The 19,758-nt window shown below is 49.6% G+C and overlaps 1 protein-coding gene across 1 annotated transcript in view; it reads right to left on the reverse strand.

Moving 5' to 3' along the window:
- Positions 1–603: 603 nt before the first annotated feature.
- p3h2 (prolyl 3-hydroxylase 2) overlaps positions 604–19,758 on the reverse strand; it is a 152,309-nt gene continuing 133,154 nt past the window's right edge. Inside the window, exons 13-15 of the mRNA XM_078204268.1 lie at positions 8,782–8,857; positions 6,095–6,235; positions 604–1,535 (exon numbers count right to left, since the gene is read on the reverse strand). Of these exons, the coding sequence (XP_078060394.1) occupies positions 1,443–1,535; positions 6,095–6,235; positions 8,782–8,857 (310 nt within the window). The 3' untranslated portion in view covers positions 604–1,442. The remainder of the gene's footprint in view (positions 1,536–6,094; positions 6,236–8,781; positions 8,858–19,758) is intronic.

Consider the following 19,758-nt stretch of genomic DNA (forward strand, 5'->3'; position numbering starts at 1 on the left):
ATCCAGTCAGTGACTGGGTATCTGGGGTATACCCGGTCAGTAACAGGGTATCTGGGGTATACCCGGTCAGTAACAGGGTATCTGGGGTATACCCGGTCAGTAACAGGGTATCTGGGGTATACCTGGTCAGTAACAGGGTATCTGGGGTATACCTGGTCAGTAACAGGATATCTGGGGAATATCCAGTCAGTGACAGGGTATCTGGGGTATACCTGGTCAGTAACAGGGTATCTGGGGTATACCTGGTCAGTGACAGGGTATCTGGGGTATACCTGGTCAGTGACAGGGTATCTGGGGTATATCCGGTCAGTGACAGGGTATCTGGGGTATATCCTGGTCAGTGACAGGGTATCTGGGGTATATCCAATCAGTAACAGGGTATCTGGGGTATACCTGGTCAGTGACAGGGTATCTGGGGTATATCCGGTCAGTGACAGGGTATCTGGGGTATATCCGGTCAGTAACTGGGTATCTGGGGTATATCCAGTCAGTGACAGGGTATCTGGGGTATACCCTGTCAGTAACAGGGTATCTGGGGTATACCCTGTCAGTAACAGGGTATCTGGGGTATACCCTGTCAGTAACAGGGTATCTGGGGTATACCCTGTCAGTAACAGGGTATCTGGGGTATACCCTGTCAGTAACAGGGTATCTGGGGTATACCCTGTCAGTAACAGGGTATCTGGGGTATACCCTGTCAGTAACAGGGTATCTGGGGTATATCCAGTCAGTGACAGGGTATCTGGGGTATATCCTGGTCAGTGACAGGGTATCTGGGGTATATCCAATCAGTAACAGGGTATCTGGGGTATACCCTGTCAGTAACAGGGTATCTGGGGTATACCCTGTCAGTAACAGGGTATCTGGGGTATACCCTGTCAGTAACAGGGTATCTGGGGTATATCCGGTCAGTGACAGGGTATCTGGGGTATATCCGGTCAGTGACAGGGTATCTGGGGAATATCCGGTCAGTAACAGGGTATCTGGGGTATATCCGGTCAGTTACAGGGTATCTGGGGAATATCCGGTCAGTAACAGGGTATCTGGGGTATACCTGGTCAGTAACAGGGTATCTGGGGTATACCTGGTCAGTAACAGGGTATCTGGGGTATACCTGGTCAGTAACAGGGTATCCAGTATATCTGGTTTGTCTGAGATATTTCAGTACAATCCTTCAGGTGCAGCTTCTTAAACGAACTGTTTTCCCCAAGACTGAATGTGCTAAAATTAACCTCTGAGGGTGAATCATTGAGGCCGGTTCCCCACTCACAATAAACCCCAAATATGAAGCAATAATCACCTTGCAACAAAACTCAACTTGAAAATAAAACAACCATTAGAAAGAATCTCTGAACAAGTTCAAATTTACAGTTTGTACAGAAAATTACAACATTCTAAAAGGGTTGCAGGAAGATTAAATAAATATATTCATTCCTAAATGTTCACAATTCATCCCGAGGGTTAACGATGAGTTTCTCATCCAGTCTTTGTTCCAGTGTTATCAACTCGACAACCTCGTCCGCTTTGATTCTTTCCTGAGGAGGTGAAACGAGCTGTTAATCGCTGAAAATCCACTCGCTCTTACTGAGAAAATCCCAGAGGTCCCAGAGTGGGAAAGACTGCCCCCCGTCCCCCCAAACACTGGCTGCAGCGCCACAGTGAGACATCCCCTTAACCGTCTAATACCCCACCCCCATCCAATTCCCCCCCTCCTCACCCACCCCACATCTTACACCCCATCCCCCCTTCACGCACCCACCCCCCTCACCCCCCCCGCACCCACGCCACCCCCCCCCCCCCGCACCCACGCCACCCCCCCCCCGCACCCACGCCACCCCCCCCCCGCACCCACCAACCACCCCCGTCCCCCCCAACACTGGCTGCAGTGTCACAGTGAGACATCCCCTTAACCGTCTAATACTCCACCCCCATCCCCACCCAATTCCCCCCCTCCCCGGTAACCCCCCCCACCCCATCTGCACCCAAACCCCCCCACCCCCCCCCCAACATTGGCTGCAGCGTCACAGCAAGATATCTCTTTAACCGTCCAATACCCCACCCTCACCCCCACCCCTACCCAATTCCCCCACTGCCCATCCCCACCACACACACACACACTCCTCCCTGAGTCAGTGGCTGCCGCTCGATTGGAAGATGGTATCTGCTGAGCTTGGTGAGGTTCTGCCGTGGGTCTTTATGTGATTGGACAGGCCGGTTCACTGCTCTTTGGGACATGGGGCAGGAATGTCCCAGTCGGGAACGGGATCCCTTCTCTGTCGCCGCTCTGCCTCATTGGGGGGTGGGATTTGTGACTCTCAGCGCGATGAAGTTTGATGGAGTTGTTGTCATTTTGAACAATCCCACTTCCTCTCAGTGTCAATGCTGCCCTGCTTCAAGGAGAGTTCCAGAGCGTCTTTGAAGCAGTTTCTTTCTCCTTCCTGGAATGTACCACTTGGCATTTGGGAAATCAGGACCTGGCTGGAGATGCTCTTCAACCACCGAGGCGCAGCGTCCCGTCCGCAGGAGTTGTGCCTGAATGCAGGTGGAGCTAGCTCCAATGAGGACAGGAGCTTCTGTTCCACAGCTCCTCCCATTGGACGTGGAGGATGCAGTGGGGGGTTTACTGATGGAATTTTTCTCGCACTCTGATGTGTTGTTACTATAAAATCCAGCCTCACTGCCGCACACTGGGTGCACTGAGGGCAACTGCTCCGTACAATAGACTTTTGTTAACCTGGGAAGCTCTTTGTTGTCAGACACTGAGGGCCAGTTTGTAGAAAGCTGGCCAGGTGTTGGATCCCCCTCGAATGAGGATGGCACAGTGGTTAGCACTGCTGCCTCACAGCGCCAGGGACCCAGGTTCGACTCCCAGCTTGGATCACTGTGTGAAATTTGCACATTCCCCCCGTGTCTGCATGGGTTTTCTCCGGGAGCTCCGGTTTCCTCCCACAGTCTGAAAGATGTGCTGGTTAGGGTGCATTGGCCGTACTAAATTCTCCCTCAGTGTAGTATGGCGGCTAGGGGATTTTCACAGTAACTTCATTGCAGTGTTAATGTAAGCCTACTTGTGAGACTGATAAATAAACTTTCAGAGATAAATAGGTTCTTGATTAATAAGGGGATCAGGGGTTATGGGGAAAAGGCAGGAGAATGGGGATGAGAAAAATATCAGTCATGATTGAATGGCGGAGCAGACTCGATGGGCCGAGTGGCCTAATTCTGCTCCAATGTCTTATGGTCTTATGGTGATCGAGTCAGGGAAGTGGCAGCCAGGTGAGAGAAGTAGACTTTCTCTTTCAATATGTAAGCGAGGTGGAATATTCATCTGACCAGGTGTGTCTTGATGTGAGGTTTGTTTCAGAAACACTCCAGGACAGACAGAGCTTCTTGTTACAGAGGTGAAAAGATGGAGAACAAAGAACAATACAGCACAGGAACAGGCCCTTCGGCCCTCCAAGCCTGCACCGATCATGTGTTCCTAACTAGACCATCCGTTTGCATCCCTCTATTCCCAGTCTGTTCATATCTAGATAAGTCTTAAATGATCCTAGCGTGTCTGCCTCAACCACCTTGCTTGGTAGTGCATTCCTACCATCCCTGGTATACAGTGGACATCGACACTGCCGTCATCACAAATAGAGAATCGTGTGTGTCTATGATCATAGAAACCCTACAGGAGGCCATTCGACTCATCGAGCCTGCAGCAACCACAATCCCACCCATGCCTTAACCCCATGCATTTACCCTAGCTAGTCCCCCTGACACTAAGGGGCAATTTAGCATGGCCAATCAACCCAACTCGCACGTCTTACAAATTGTGGGAGGAAACCGGAGCACCCGAAGGAAACCCATGCAGACACGAGGAGAACGTGCAGACTCCACACAGACAGTGACCCAAGCCGGGAATCGAACCCGGGTTCCTGGCGCTGTGAGGCAGCAGTGCTAATCACTGTGCCACCGTGCCGCCCCCAATGGTCAGTTTAGTTTTAGGGAGGAGACTGAGGTGATATTTAACACTCACACCAGAGGGCAGCTGAAGCTTGATGCAGTGAATAATAAATGTCAGGCAGATTGTAAATAGTCTGGGGGCTTTTACCCAGCCTTGCTTCACCCCAGTCTGCACTCTGGAAGCGTTCAGACCATCATGCAGGCGTTACAGGATTGGGATGAAGTTTCTCAGATATCCAAATCTTTAAAGCACAATCCACAAAGCCTCGTGATTCACTGAATCAAATGTTTTGTTCAAGTTGTGACGACACTGTGCCTTTAAGACCTGTATATTAGTCATGTTTCTGTGCTGAGTGTCTGGTCCCTTCCATTTTATCAAAGCCGTTGAGTCTGGATCCAGCAGCACAATATTGTTGCTGCAGAGCAGCATAACTGATCTTAATGGCTGCAATGTTTGTTTTTATCTGAATTAATACTAGGTTCTGTTTTTTTGTGTTTTCCCCTGGGATATTCAGAGTTGGGCTTAATTACGTTGATTGACAGGAAGGTCATGTGACTGGGCACAGCTAGGCTTTCACAGAGAGCTGGCCGGGTGGTTAACAGTGAGGCGGAGTGTCTTGGGCTGTGAGAAGATATAGACGGAATGGTCAAATGGGCAGAGAAGTGGCAGATGGAATTTAACCCTGAAAAGTGTGAGGTGATAGACTTTGGAAGGAGTAATTTGACAGGGAAGTATACTGTGAAAGGTCTGACACTGGGAAGGTCCGAAGAACAAAGGGACCTTGGCGTGTTTGTCCACAGATCTCTGATGGCAGAATGACATGTTAGTAGGGTGATGAAAAAGAAATATGGGACACAAACAAAAGAACAAAGAAAATTACAGCACAGGAACAGGCCCTTCGGCCCTCCAAGCCTGCACCGACCATGCTGCCGACTTGCCTTTATCAATCGAGGCATAGATTACAAAAGCTGGAAAGTCATGTTGGAGTTGTATAGAACTTTGCTGAGGCCACAGCTGGAATACTGCAGATTCCAGTCCCCACTTCAAACAGAGCAAGAGATACAGAAAAAGCAACCTCAATCTAAACGTCTTTAGTTAATAGAATCATAAAATCACACAGCGCAGGCGAGTTCGCACCGACACATTATAAATACCTGAACTCCCACCTAATCCCATCTGCCAGCACTTGGCCCATAGCCCTGAGTGTTATAATGTGCCAAGTGCTCATCCGGGTACTTTTTAAAGGATGTGAACTTCTATGAACTCAGGCAGTCTGTTTTTGGGACCTTTAGATCGAGGTTGCTTTCTCTGTATCTCTTGCTTTGTCTGAAGTGGAGACTGGAATCTGCCAAGAAACAAGCCTTTTTCTCTGAGATGCTGCTGTCTGGGGGTGGAGCTTTCTCGAGAAGATGCTGTATAAGAATTAGAAGACAGATGTCTGTCTGGATCGCTCTCCAGAAATGTCAAAAGGCTGGAAATCTAGTACCTACCTAAGCAGCTTTGGTTTCTGTGCTAATTGGTTCTAAAGAAGGGCTTTATGTCTACGGGGGAATACTGCTAAATTGGAACAATAGAGATAGCTAGCTGAAAAGAATTATACTTTGTCATGTTTAAGTATTTAATAGATCACAGTTATGCTAATTCCTTTTGTCATATTCTGTGTTCTTAAATAAAGTTTCTTTAGATAAAAGCTTCCTGGAATCATACCTAATTCCAAAATCAAATGTAAAGTTAGGGTCCAGGCGAACTAAAATCCCTCGGAGTTTCTGATCTGCTCCCTAACGAGGTTGATAAATGCGATGAAGACTCACTGCTGTTGATTGCGATATTTTTCTCAGATATTTCTGGCAACAAGGAGCCTGGTGAAGGTTCTTGGGGAAAGTTTGAAGTTATGTCCATCTCTGGGAGAGTTTCCCCAGACAGTGAGAACTCCCTTTTTCTCCCAAATCCACAGGTTGAGTGCACAGACTCTTAACGATACTGGAGCAGCAGGATAAATCCAGCAGCGGGCGGGTCCCTGCATGGAATGGTGGGGTGTTGGAGATTATTTCCCCCCCCTGAGGTTGTACTTCCCAATTCCTACATCACAAACCAACAGAATATTCAAACTATTTTAAATTATCCTCACTGGCTGAGCAAACTCACCAACTCTCTGAAGAGTGGATCCAATGTAAACCACAGAGCGACAGCGCAGCGCTGGCCTCTGGTGACAGCTTTCACTCCGTGTGGATTCTCCTCCCCAGAGGAAAATCCGACCAGACGACCACACTCGGGTTTCACAGAGGCCTGGAGAGGAGGAACAACATCTAAAGAATCTAAAACGCATCAAATAATCATTAGAGAAACACTAATATCTCTGTCCCCTTCAGTCCAGAAATCAGTCCATCTGGAAACAAAACATGGGTTTTAAAACCCCCCAAAGTGGTTTTTATTCTTTCACAGGATGTGGGCATTGCTGATTGGACAACAATCCCTAATTCCTTTTGAAAGATTGGTGGAGGAAGTGAACGTTGAAGGTGGGAGAAGGGGTAACAATCCAGCGGGGCTGCTTTATCCCAGATAAAGGGGCAACAATCCAGCGGGGTTGCTTTGTCCCGAATGGAGTCAAGTTCCTTGAGTGTTGGAGCCGCGCACATCCAGACATGTGGAGAGTATTCCATCACATTCCTGACTTGTGCCTTGTAGATGGCGGAGAGCCTTTGGATAACATCCAAAGGTGGTTACATCCCCTCTTGTTGGAGATGGTCATTGCCTGGCACTTGTGTGGCACGAATGTAATTTGCCACTTGTCAGCCCAAGCCTAGATATTGTCCAAGTCTTGTTGCATTTGAACATGGACTGCTTCAGTATCTGAGGAGTTGCAAATGGTGCTGAACATTGTGCAATCATCAGCGAACATCCCCACTTCTGACCTTATGATGGGCAGAAGGTCATTGGTGAAGCAGCTGAAGACTGTTGGGTCGAGGCACTACCCTGAGGGACTCCTACAGAGCTGTCCTGGAGCTGAGACAACTGACCCTCCATAACCACAATCATTTTCCAACGTGCCAGGTATGACTCCAACCAGTGGAGAGTCTGCCCCCTGATACCCATTGATTCCAGTTTTATAGCAACATGAACTTCCAGGTCACGTCAAGGGTACACCTCGAGGAGGAGCAGAGATGCTTCAGCGTGATTTGGACAGGCTGAGTGTGTGGGCATATCCATGGCAGATGCAGCATAATGTGGATAAATGTGAGGTTATCCACTTTGGTAGCAATAATAGGTAGACAGATTATTATTTGAATGGGTGTAAATTGAGCGAGGTGGATACTCAACAAGGGCTTGGTGTCCTCGCGCACCAGTCGCTGAAAGTAAGCCTGCATGTACAACAGGTAAAGAAGGCAAATGGTATGTTGGCCTTGATAGCGAGAGGATTTGAGTATAGGGATAGAGATGTTTTGCTGCAGTTGTACAGGGCGTTGGTGAGGCCACACCTGGAGTATTGTGTGCAGTTTTGGTGTACTTATCTGAGGAAGGATGTCCTTGCTATAGAGGGAGTGCAGCGAAGGTTTACAAGGCGGATTCCTGGAATGGCAGGTCTATCATATGAGGAGAGCTTAAGTCGGTGAGGATTATATTCACTGGAGTTTAGAAGAGTGAGAGGGGATCTCATAGAAACTTATAAAATTCTAACAAGATTAGACAGGGTAGATTCAGAAAGAATGTTCCCGATGGTGGGGGGAGTCCAGAATTAGGGGTCATAGTTTAAGGATAAGGGGTAAACCTTTTAGAACTGAGGTGAGGAGAAATTTCTTCACCCAGAAGGTGTTGAAAGTGTGGAATTCACTACCACAGAATGTAGTTGAGGACAAAACGTCTGATTTCAAGAAGAAATTGGATATAGCTCTTGGGGCTATAGGGATCAAGGGATATGGGGGGAAAAGAGGGATCAGGATAGTGAATTCGATGATCAGCCATGATCAAAATGATTGGCAGAGCAGGCTCGAAGGGCCGAATGGCCTACTTCTGATTCTAGTTTCTATGTTTCTGTGAACAACCACTTATCCTTCAATATGGGGAAAAGGCAGGAGAATGGGGATGAGAAAATATCAGCCATGTTTGAATGGCAGAGCAGACTCGATGGGCTGAGTGGCCTAATTCTGTTCCTATGTCTTATGGTCTAATATTAATGTCCTTAACCTCAATCCAGCGCCCTCGCCAATGGTACAAAAATAAGAGGCCATTTGGTCCATCAGACCTGTGTCAGGGAATACTGTCTGCTAATGTTTTCCCAAACTCTATTCAGTGAATATTGATTCCAGGTTCTTTCTGGTGTTCAGTCTGTCTGAGCTGCGACCAGTGATCTGCTCACCCCATAAACACAGGAGGGGCTCCAGGAGAGAGGGGCCCTGGGAGGGAGGGGCTCCAGGGGGAGGGGCCCTGGAACGGAGGGGCCCCGGGCCAGGGGATAGGGGCTCCTGGGGGAGGGAGGGGCTCTGGGGATGAAGAAGCTCGGGGAGGGAGGGGCTCCTGTAGGGGAGGGGCTCCGGGGCGGGGGGGGGGGGGGGGGGCTCCTGTAGTGTGGGAGGGCACCTGTAGTGGGAGGGGCTCCTGTAGTGTGGGAGGGCACCTGTAGGGGGAGGAGCTCCTGTAGGGGGAGGGGCTCCTGTAGGGGGAGGGGCTCCAGGGTATATTGAGGCCTCTTTTCCTGAATCAGAATCGAATGGTGAGCAACTGGCAATGTGATTGGACAGACCCGACAGCCATAGTGCAACATGACAACATCCTGTAACCAATCCACTGGGGGGAAAGAACAATAAATCCTGCGGATGGTTCCAGGTTGTACTCACCGTCACTGTCTTTGCATCAATTTCTGTAAAGATAAATTCTCCACCTTCAAAATCCCCATTCAAATATAAAATGGCACTGGGGAGAGAGAGAGAGAGAGAGAGTCACTGAGAGAGAGAGAGACTGGGATAGAGAGAGAGAGAGAGACTGGGATAGAGAGAGAGAGAGACTAGGATAGAGAGAGAGAGAGACTGGGATAGAGAGAGAGAGAGAGACTGGGATAGAGAGAGAGAGAGAGACTGGGATAGAGAGAGAGAGAGACTAGGATAGAGAGAGAGAGAGACTGGGATAGAGAGAGAGAGAGACTGGGATAGAGAGAGAGACTGGGATAGAGAGAGAGAGAGACTGGGACAGAGAGAGACTGGGATAGAGAGAGAGAGAGAGAGAGACTAGGATAGAGAGAGGGAGACTGGGATAGAGAGAGAGAGAGAGAGAGACTGGGATAGAGAGAGAGACTGGGATAGAGCGAGAGAGAGAGACTGGGATAGAGAGAGAGCGAGACTGGGATAGAGAGAGAGAGAGCTGGGATAGAGAGAGAAACTGGGATAGAGAGAGAGAGACTGGGAGAGAGAGAGAGACTGGGATAGAGAGAGAGAGAGAGACTGGGATAGAGAGAGAGAGAGACTGGGACAGAGAGAGAGAGACTGGGATAGAGAGAGAGAGAGAGAGACTAGGATAGAGAGAGGGAGACTGGGATAGAGAGAGGGAGAGAGAGACTGGGATAGAGAGGGAGAGAGAGACTGGGATAGAGCGAGAGAGAGAGACTGGGATAGAGAGAGAGAGACTGGGATAGAGAGAGAGACTGGGATAGTGAGAGAGACTGGGACAGAGAGAGAGAGACTGGGACAGACAGAGAGAGAGAGACTGGGATAGAGAGAGACTGGGACAGACAGAGAGAGAGAGAGAGACTGGGATAGAGAGAGAGAGACTGGGATATAGAGAGAGAGACTGGGATAGAGAGAGAGAGAGAGAGAGAGACTGGGATAGAGAGAGAGAGAGAGACTGGGATAGAGAGAGAGAGAGAGAGACTAGGATAGAGAGAGAGACTGGGATAGCGAGAGAGAGACTGGGATAGCGAGAGAGAGAGACTGGGATAGAGAGAGAGAGAGACAGAGACTGGGATAGAGAGAGAGAGAGAGAGACTGGGATAGAGAGAGAGAGAGAGACTGGGATAGAGAGAGAGAGAGAGACTGGGATAGAGCGAGAGAGACTGGGATAGAGAGAGAGCGAGACTGGGATAGAGAGAGAGAGAGAGCTGGGATAGAGAGAGAGAGAGCTGGGATAGAGAGAGAGAGACAGGAATAGAGAGAGAGAGACTGGGATAGAGAGAGAGAGAGACTGTGATAGAGAGAGAGAGAGAGACTGGGATAGAGAGAGAGACTGGGATAGCGAGAGAGACTGGGACAGAGAGAGAGAGACTGGGACAGAGAGAGAGAGACTGGGACAGAGAGAGAGAGACTGGGACAGAAAGAGAGAGACTGGGACAGACAGAAAGAGAGAGAGACTGGGATAGAGAGAGACTGGGATAGAGGGAGAGAGAGAGACTGGGATAGAGAGAGAGAGAGACTAGGATAGAGAGAGAGAGAGACTAGGATAGAGAGAGAGAGAGAGAGACTGGGATATATATATAGAGAGAGAGAGAGAGACTGGGATAGAGAGAGAGAGAGAGAGACTGGGATAGAGAGAAAGAGAGAGACTGGGATAGAGGGAGAGACTGGGATAGAGGGAGAGAGAGACTGGGATAGGGAGCAAGAGAGACTGGGACAGAGAGAGAGAGACTGGGATAGAGGGAGAGAGAGAGACTGGGATAGAGAGAGAGAGAGACTGGGATAGAGAGAGAGAGAGAGACTGGGATATAGAGAGAGTGAGAGAGAGACTGGGATAGAGAGAGAGAGAGATTGGGATAGAGAGAGAGAGACTGGGATAGAGAGAGAGACTGGGATAGAGAGAAAGAGACTGGGAGAGAGAGAGAGAGAAACATAGAAAACTACAGCACAAAATAGGCCCTTCGGCCCCACAAGTTGTGCCGAACATATCCCTACCTTTTAGGCCGTCCAATAACCCTCCATCCTATTAAGTCCCATGTACTCATCCAGGAGTCTCTTAAAAGACCCTATTGAGTTTGCCTCCACCACCACTGACGGCAGCCGATTCCACTCGCCCACCACCCTCTGTGTGAAAAACTTCCCCCGAACATTTCCCCTGTACCTACACCCCAGCACCTTAAACCTGTGTCCTCTCGTAGCAGACATTTCCACCCTGGGAAAAAGCCTCTGAGAGTCCACCCGATCTATGCCTCTCAACATCTTATATACCTCTATTAGGTCTCCTCTTATCCTACGTCTCTCCAAGGAGAAAAGACCGAGCTCTCTCAGCCTATCCTCATAAGGCATGCCACTCAATCCAGGCAACATCCTTGTAAATCTCCTCTGCACCCTTTCAATCTTTTCCACATCCTTCCTGTAATGAGGCGACCAGAACTGAGCACAGTACTCCAAGTGGGGTCTGACGAGGGTCTTATATAGCTGCATCATTATCCCCAGACTCCTAAACTCAATCCCTCGATTGATAAAGGCCAGCACACCATACGCCTTCTTAACCACCTCCTCCACCTGCGGAGCTGATTTTAAAGTCCTATGGACCCGGACCCCAAGGTCCTTCTGATCCTCTACATTACTAAGAGTCTTTTCCTTTATATTGTACTCCTTCATCCCATTTGACCTGCCAAAATGGACCACTACGCATTTAGCTGGGTTGAAGTCCATCTGCCACTTCTCCACCCAGTCTTGCATCCTATCTATGTCCCTCTGTAACATCTGACATCCCTCCAGACTATCCACAACCCCACCAACCTTCATGTCATCGGCAAACTTACCAACCCATCCCTCCACTTCCTCATCCAGGTCATTGATGAAAATAACAAACAGCAAGGGTCCCAGAACAGATCCCTGGGGCACACCACTGGTGACCGACCTCCAATTAGAAAAAGACCCATCTATACCCACTCTCTGCCTCCTTTGGGCAAGCCAGTTCTGGATCCACAGGGCAGCAGCCCCTTGGATCCCATGCCCCCTCACTTTTTCTAGAAGCCTTGTATGGGGGACCTTATCGAACGCCTTGCTAAAATCCATATAAACCACATCTACCGCTTTCCCTTCGTCAATATGTTTAGTCACATTTTCGAAGAACTCCACCAGGCTCGTAAGGCACGATCTGCCTTTGACAAAGCCATGCTGAGTATTCTTGAGCATACTAAACCTCTCTAAATGCTCATAAATCTTGTCCCTCAGGATCTTCTCCATCAGCTTACCAACCACTGAGGTTAGACTCACCGGTCGGTAATTTCCTGGGCTATCCCTATTCCCCTTCTTGAAAATAGGAACCACATCCGCAATCCTCCAATCCTCCGGCACCTCTCCCGTCTCCATCGACGATGCAAAGATCATCGCCAGAGGCTCTGCAATCTCTTCCCTCGCCTCCCACAGTAACCTGGGGTACATCCCAGGGAGGGTGGTGAGGTATTGGGGAAGGTATCAGGGTCAAGGGTGGGTACCGGTAGACAGGAAGGTGGGTTGAAGTGTGTCTACTTCAATGCAAGGAGCGTCCGGAACAAGGTAGATGAACTTGGGGTGTGGATTAGTACTTGGGACTACGATGTTGTGGCCATTACGGTGACGTGGGTAGAACAAGGACAGGAATGGTTGTTGGACGTTCCGGGGTATAGATGTTTCAGTAAGTGTAGGGAAGCTGGTAAAAGAGGTGGAGGAGTGGCATTGTTAATCAAGGATAGTTTAACGGCTGCGGAAAGGCACTTCGAGGGGGATCTGCACACTGAGGTAATATGGGCTGAGATTAGAAATAGGAAAGGAGCGGTCACGTTGTTAGGAGTTTACTATAGGCCCCCAAATAGTAATAGAGATGTGGAGGAAGAAATTGCTAAGCAGATTATGGATATGTGTGGGGGTCACAGGGTAGTTGTCATGGGGGACTTTAACTTTCCAAATATTGATTGGAGCCTTTGTAGGTCAAATAGTTCGGATGGGGCAGCTTTTGTGCAGTGTGTGCAGGAGGGTTTCCTGACACAATATGTGGATAGGCCGACAAGAGGTGAGGCCACATTGGATTTGGTACTGGGAAATGAACCGGGCCAAGTGTTAGATTTGGTTGTGGGAGAGCACTTTGGAGATAGTGACCACAATTCGGTGTCTTTTGTTATTGCAATGGAGAGGGATAGGGCCGTACGGCAGGGCAAGGTTTACAATTGGGGGAGAGGTAATTATGATGCGATTAGGCAAGAATTAGGGGGCATAAGTTGGGAACAGAAACTGTCAGGGAAAGGAACTAATGAAAAGTGGAACTTTTTCAAGGAACAAATACTGGGTGTCCTTGATAGGTATGTCCCTGTCAGGCAGGGAGGAAATGGCCGAATGAGGGAACCATGGTTCACGAAAGAGGTGGAATGTCTTGTGAAAAGGAAGAGGGAAGCTTATGTAGGGATGAGGAAACAAGGTTCAGATGGCTCAATTGAGGGTTACAAGTTAGCAAGGAATGAGCTGAAAAAGGGGCTTAGGAGAGCTAGGAGGGGACACGAGAAGTCCTTGGCGGGTCGGATCAAGGAAAACCCCAAGGCTTTTTACTCTTATGTGAGGAATAAAAGAATGACCAGGGTGAGGTTAGGGCCGGTCAAGGACAGTAGTGGGAACTTGTGTATGGAGTCAGTAGAGATAGGCGAGGTGATGAATGAATACTTTTCTTCAGTGTTCACCAAGGAGAGGGGACATGTTTTTCAGGAAGAGAAGGTGTTACAGGCTAATAGGCTGGAGGAAATAGATGTTCGGAGGGAGGATGTCTTGGCAGTTTTGAATAAACTGAAGGTCGATGAGTCCCCTGGGCCTGATGAAATGTATCCTAGGATTCTTTGGGAGGCAAGGGATGAGATTGCAGAGCCTTTGGCGTTGATCTTTGGGTCCTCGCTGTCCACGGGGATGGTGCCAGAAGACTGGAGAATGGCGAATGGTGTTCCTCTGTTTAAGAAAGGGAATAGAAATGACCCTGGTAATTATAGACCGGTTAGTCTTACTTCGGTGGTTGGTAAATTGATGGAAAAGGTCCTTAGAGATGGGATTTACGACCATTTAGAAAGATGCGGATTAATCCGGGATAGTCAGCATGGATTCGTGAAGGGCAAGTCGTGCCTCACAAATTTGATTGAATTTTTTGAGGAGGTAACTAAGTGTGTTGATGAAGGTAGGGCAGTTGATGTCATATACATGGATTTTAGTAAGACGTTTGATAAGGTCCACCATGGTCGGCTTATGATGAAAGTGTGGGATAGAGGGAAAGTTGGCCGATTGGATAGGTAACTGGCAGTCTGATCGAAGACAGAGGGTGGTGGTCGATGGAAAATTTTCGGATTGGAGGCAGGTTGCTAGCGGAGTGCCGCAGGGATCAGTGCTTGGTCCTCTGCTCTTTGTGATTTTTATTCATGACTTAGAGGAGGGGGCTGAAGGGTGGATCAGTAAATTTGCTGATGACACCAAGATTGGTGGAGTAGTGGATGAGGTGGAGGGCTGTTGTAGGCTGCAAAGAGACATAGATAGGATGCAAAGCTGGGCTGAAAAATGGCAAATGGAGTTTAACCCTGATAAACGTGAGGTGATTCATTTTGGTAGGACTAATTTAAATGTGGATTACAGGGTCAAAGGTAGGGTTCTGAAGACTGTGGAGGAACAGCGAGACCTTGGGGTCCATATCCACAGATCTCTAAAGGTTGCCACTCAAATGGATAGAGCTGTGAAGAAGGCCTATAAGTGTGTTAGCTTTTATTAACAGGGGGTTGGAGTTTAAGAGCCGTGGGGTTATGCTGCAACTGTAGAGGACCTTGGTGAGACCACATTTGGAATATTGTGTGCAGTTCTGGTCACCTCACTATAAGAAGGATGTGGAAGCGCTGGAAAGAGTGCAGAGCAGATTTACCAGGATGCTGCCTGGTTTGGAGGGTAGGTCTTATGAGGAAAGGTTGAGGGAGCTAGGGCTGTTCTCTCTGGAGCGGAGGAGGCTGAGGGGAGACTTAATAGAGGTTTATAAAATGATGAAGGGGATAGATAGAGTGAACGTTCAAAGACTATTTTCTCGGGTGGATGGAGCTATTACAAGGAGGTATAACTATAGGGTTCGTGGTGGGAGATACAGGAAGGATATCAGAGGTAGGTTCTTTACGCAGAGAGTGGTTGGGGTGTGGAATGGCCTGCCTGCAGTGATAGTGGAGTCAGACACTTTAGGAACATTTAAGCGGCTATTGGATAGGCACATGGAGCACACCAGGATGATAGGGAGTGGGATAGCTTGATCTTGGTTTCAGATAAAGCTCGGCACATCATCGTGGGCCGAAGGGCCTGTTCTGTGCTGTACTGTTCTATGGGATTACTATCTCAATGGAAACAAATTAAAACATGCTACCGTGCAAAGGGACCTGGGGGACCTTGTGCATGAGACGCAAAAGCCCAGTCTGCAGGTACAACAGGTGATCAAGAAGGCAAATGGGATGTTGGCCTATATTGCGAAGGGGATAGAATATAAAAGCAGGGATGTCTTGATGCACCTGTACAGGGCATTGGTGAGGCCGCAGCTGGAATACTGTGTGCAGTATTGGTCCCCTTATATGAGGAAGGATATATTGGCATTGGAGGGAGTGCAGAGAAGGTTCACCAGGTTGATACCGGAGATGAGGGGTTTGGATTATGAGGAGAGGCTGAGGAGATTGGGTTTGTACTCGTTGGAGTTTAGAAGGATGAGGGGGGATCTTATGGAGACTTAAAAGATAATGCGGGGGCTGGGATAGGGTGGAGGCGGAGAGATTCTTTCCACTTAGTAAGGAAGTTAAAACTAGAGGACACAGCCTCAAAATAAAGGGGGGTCGGTTTAAGACAGAGTTGAGGAGGAACTTCTTCTCCCAGCGGGTGGTGAATCTCTGGAATTCTCTGCCCACTGAGGTGGTGGAGGCTACCTCGCTGAATATGTTTAAAGCGTGGATGGATGGATTCCTGATCGGTAAGGGAATTAAGGGTTATGGGGATCAGGCGGGTAAGTGGTACTGATCCACGTCAGATCAGCCATGATCTTATTGAATGGCGGGGCAGGCTCGAGGGGCTAGATGGCCTACTCCTGCTCCTATTTCTTATGTTCTTATGTTCTATGTTCTATCCCATCCGGACCCGGCGAGTTATCTATCTTGATGCCATTCAAAGATTCCAGCACAACCTCTTTGTTAAAGTCCACATACTCAATCTTTTCAGTCCACCGCAAGCCCGCAGTACATCCACCCATGTCCTTCTCCTCTGTGAAAACCGAGGCAAAATACTCATTAAGCAGCTCTGCCATTTCTACTGGTTCCGTACAGATTTTCCCACCTTCACCTTTTAAAGGCCCTATTCCTTCACGTCTCATCCTTTTACTCTTCACATATTTATAGAACGCCTTAGGGTTTTCCTTAATCCTACCTGCCAAGGCCTTCTCGTGACCCCTTCTGGCTCTCCTAATTTCCTTCTTTAGTCCCTACCTACAAGCCGTATACTCATCTCGATCCCTATCTTCGCCAAGCTCTCTGAACCTTTTGTACGCTTTCCTTTTCTTCTCGACTAGGTCCCGCACAGCTTTCGTGCACCACGGTTCCTTTAACCTACCAACTCCTCCCTGTCTGCTCGGAACATTGTCCTGTAGAACTCTAGACAGACATTCCTTGAAAAACTGCCACCTCTCTTCAGTACATTTCCCCGAGAATACCTCCTTCCAATTTACTCCTCTAATTTGCTGCCTTATGTCTTCATATTTCCCCTTGCTCCATATAAACGCTTTCCCAGCTTGCCTGATCCTCTCTTTTTCCAATGCAAGCATAAAGGAGATAGAGTTATGATCGCTATCCCCAAGATGCTCTCCCACTGAGAGATCTGACACCTGTCCAGGCTCATTGGTCAGTATCAGATCAAGTACAGCCTCTCCTCTTGTAGGCTTGTCCACATGCTGTGTCAGGAAACCCTCCTGAACACACCGAAACGAACTCCTCCCCATCCAATCCCCTTACCCGCGGGATATTCCAATCTATGTTTGGGAAATTAAAGTCTCCCATCACAACAACTCTGCTATTATTGCATCTCTCCAGGATCTGTTTCCCTATCTGCTCCTCCACCTCCCTGTTACTATTGGGCAGCCTATAGAAAACTCCCAGCAAAGTGATCGACCCCTTCCCACTCCGAACTTCCACCCACAGAGACTCTGTAGACAATCCCTCCACAGCATACACCTTCTCTACAGCTGTGACACTATCCCTGATCAGCAGTGCCACTCCATCCCCTCTCTTGCCTCCCTCCCTGTCCTTCCTGAAACATCTGAATCCCGGCACCTGGAGTATCCAGTCCTGTCCCTGAGACATCCAAGTCTCCGTAATGGCCACCACATCACACTTCCAGGCATCGATCCACGAGAGACAGGGATAGAGAGAGAGACTGGGATAGAGAGAGAGAGAGAGAGACTGAGATAGACAGAGAGAAAGAGACTGGGATAGAGAGAGAGAGACTGGGATAGAGAGAGAGAGACTGGGATAGAGAGAGAGAGACTGGGATAGAGAGAGAGAGACTGAGAGACTGGGATAGAGAGAGAGAGACTGGGATAGAGAGGGAGAGACTGGGACAGAGAGAGAGAGAGAGAGACTGGGACAGAGAGAGAGAGAGAGAGACTGGGAGAGAGAGACTGGGATAGAGACTCACCCTGGCACTGCCCCCCCGGGCACCCTGGCACTGCCCCCCCGGGCACCCTGGCACTGCCCCCAGGCGCTCTTGCACTGCCCCCCTGGCACCACCCTCCCTGCAGTGCTGTGTGATTCCTTTGCGGGGCTCCATGGGGGGGGGGGGGGGGGGGGGGGGGGTCGCTGTGAAGATTGGGGGTGGGGTTTTTTGAGTTTTCAATCAGATATCAAAGTGCCCTTTGAAGCAGGAACCCCGATCTCAAAACCTGACATTGCTACTCGTTCAGTCCCCCCCTCCCCCTCCTCCTCACCCCCACTCCGCCCCCTACCCGCTACCCTCAACCCCGGTGTGGGACCCGGCTGCAGGATGTTTTGTCCAAGTCCTGAACAATATGGCGAGGGGAGTCGCTGAGCCGCTGGCGAGATCCGCAGCGCGGTTCCCGCCTGAACCAGCACCTGGAGGATGGAGAATTCCCCTTGCTGTCACTGGGGGAGCTTTACAAACATGCCCCGATCTCAGGCATTAAAAACCAACAAGCAGACCGCCCCCCGCCTACATTCCCCCCCCCCCACCTGGGTCTACACCCCCACTCTGCCCCTACCCTCCATCACCCCCACCCATGGAGCTCCCCAGAGGGAAACCCACCCACCCCCCCAGCAATGCCCTCTGGTGAGGGGGGGAGGGGGGGGTGAGGGGGAGGGCGGGGGGGGGGGGGGGAGAGTGGGGGGGGGGGGGGAGAGGGGGGGGCGGGGGAGGAGGGGGGTGAGGGGGAGGGCGGGGACACTCACTAATGAGGTTTCCCACCTATCCCGGCAGGGTGTGATTCACAGCCAATCGCATCGTGAGGTCTCACTGGCACAATTCTCTCTTTTTGCCTCTCGTGGGGTTTGGTGCCCGGGGCAAAGGCGATCTCAAAACCCCGGCAATGTCACAGTGTGGAGCTTGCAGCAAGAATGGAGAATGTCCTGTAGTTTCTCCATCTTCTGCCAGGTTGTGGATCAGAGTAAGGAGCAGTGAGGAACCTCTCTGTACAGTCTCTCAGTAAAGAACAGGCAGGACGTCATCACAAAACCACATCAAGATTATCAACTACACGGGCCCTGTGTCGGCACAGGCCATCAAACACCTGTCTGCTCTCATCCTATATTCCAGCTTTGGTCTCTATCCTTGTACACTTCAGCGTTTTAAAAGCTCATCTAAATGCTGCTTAAATGTTGTGAGGATTCCCACCTCAACTACCCGTTCAGGCAGCGAGTTCCTGATTCCCAACACCCTCTGGGAGAAAAGGATTTTCCTCAAATCCCCTCGAAATCTCCACCCCTTACCTTAAATCCCCACCCCGGTTATTGACCCCTCTACCGGGGGAAAAGTTTCTTCCTATCTGTATCGCAGAGGGACCTCGGTGTGCAAGTCCACAGATCTTTGAAGGTGACGTCACAGGTGGGGAAGGTGGTGAAGAAGGCATATGGCATGCTTGCCTTTATAGGACGGGGCATAGAGTATAAAAGTTGGGGTCTGATGTTGCAGATGTATAGAACGTTGGTTCGGCCGCATTTGGAATACTGCGTCCAGTTCTGGTCGCCACACTACCAGAAGGACGTGGAGGCTTTGGAGAGAGTGCAGAGGAGGTTTACCAGGATGTTGCCTGGTATGGAGGGGCTTGGTTATGAGGAGAGATTGGGGAAACTGGGGTTGTTCTCCTTGGAAAGACGGAGGATGAGGGGAGACTTAATAGAGGTGTATAAAATTATGAAAGGCATAGATAGGGTGAACGGTGGGAAGCTTTTCCCCGGGTCGGTGGTGACGTTCACGAGGGGTCATAGGTTCAAGGTGAAGGGGGGGAGGTTTAACACAGATATCAGAAGGACATATTTTACACAGAGGGTCGTGGGGGCCTGGAATGGGTTGCCGGGCAAGGTGGTGGAGGCGGACACACTGGGAACGTTTAAGACTTATCTAGACAGCTATATGAACGGAGTGGGAATGGAGGGATACAAAAGAGTGGTCTAGTTTGGACCAGGGAGCGGCGCGGGCTAATTGTTCTTTGTTTCTCGTTTCAAGGCTTCATTCTATGATCATCTTGCTGGTGCCAGTACAGAGCGAGACTGCGGATAGTTGCGAACCTGTCTCGGGGGCAGGGAATTCATATGGTGTTCGTGGAAGTGAAAATGAATAGGGTTGGGAAGCATTTTCCGATCAGGGCCAGTGTGATCTCCTGGACTCGTTTCGATCGCCTCA

The sequence above is a fragment of the Mustelus asterias genome, chromosome 3, assembly GCF_964213995.1.
Source record: "Mustelus asterias chromosome 3, sMusAst1.hap1.1, whole genome shotgun sequence".
NCBI classification, from domain to species: Eukaryota; Metazoa; Chordata; class Chondrichthyes; order Carcharhiniformes; family Triakidae; genus Mustelus; species Mustelus asterias.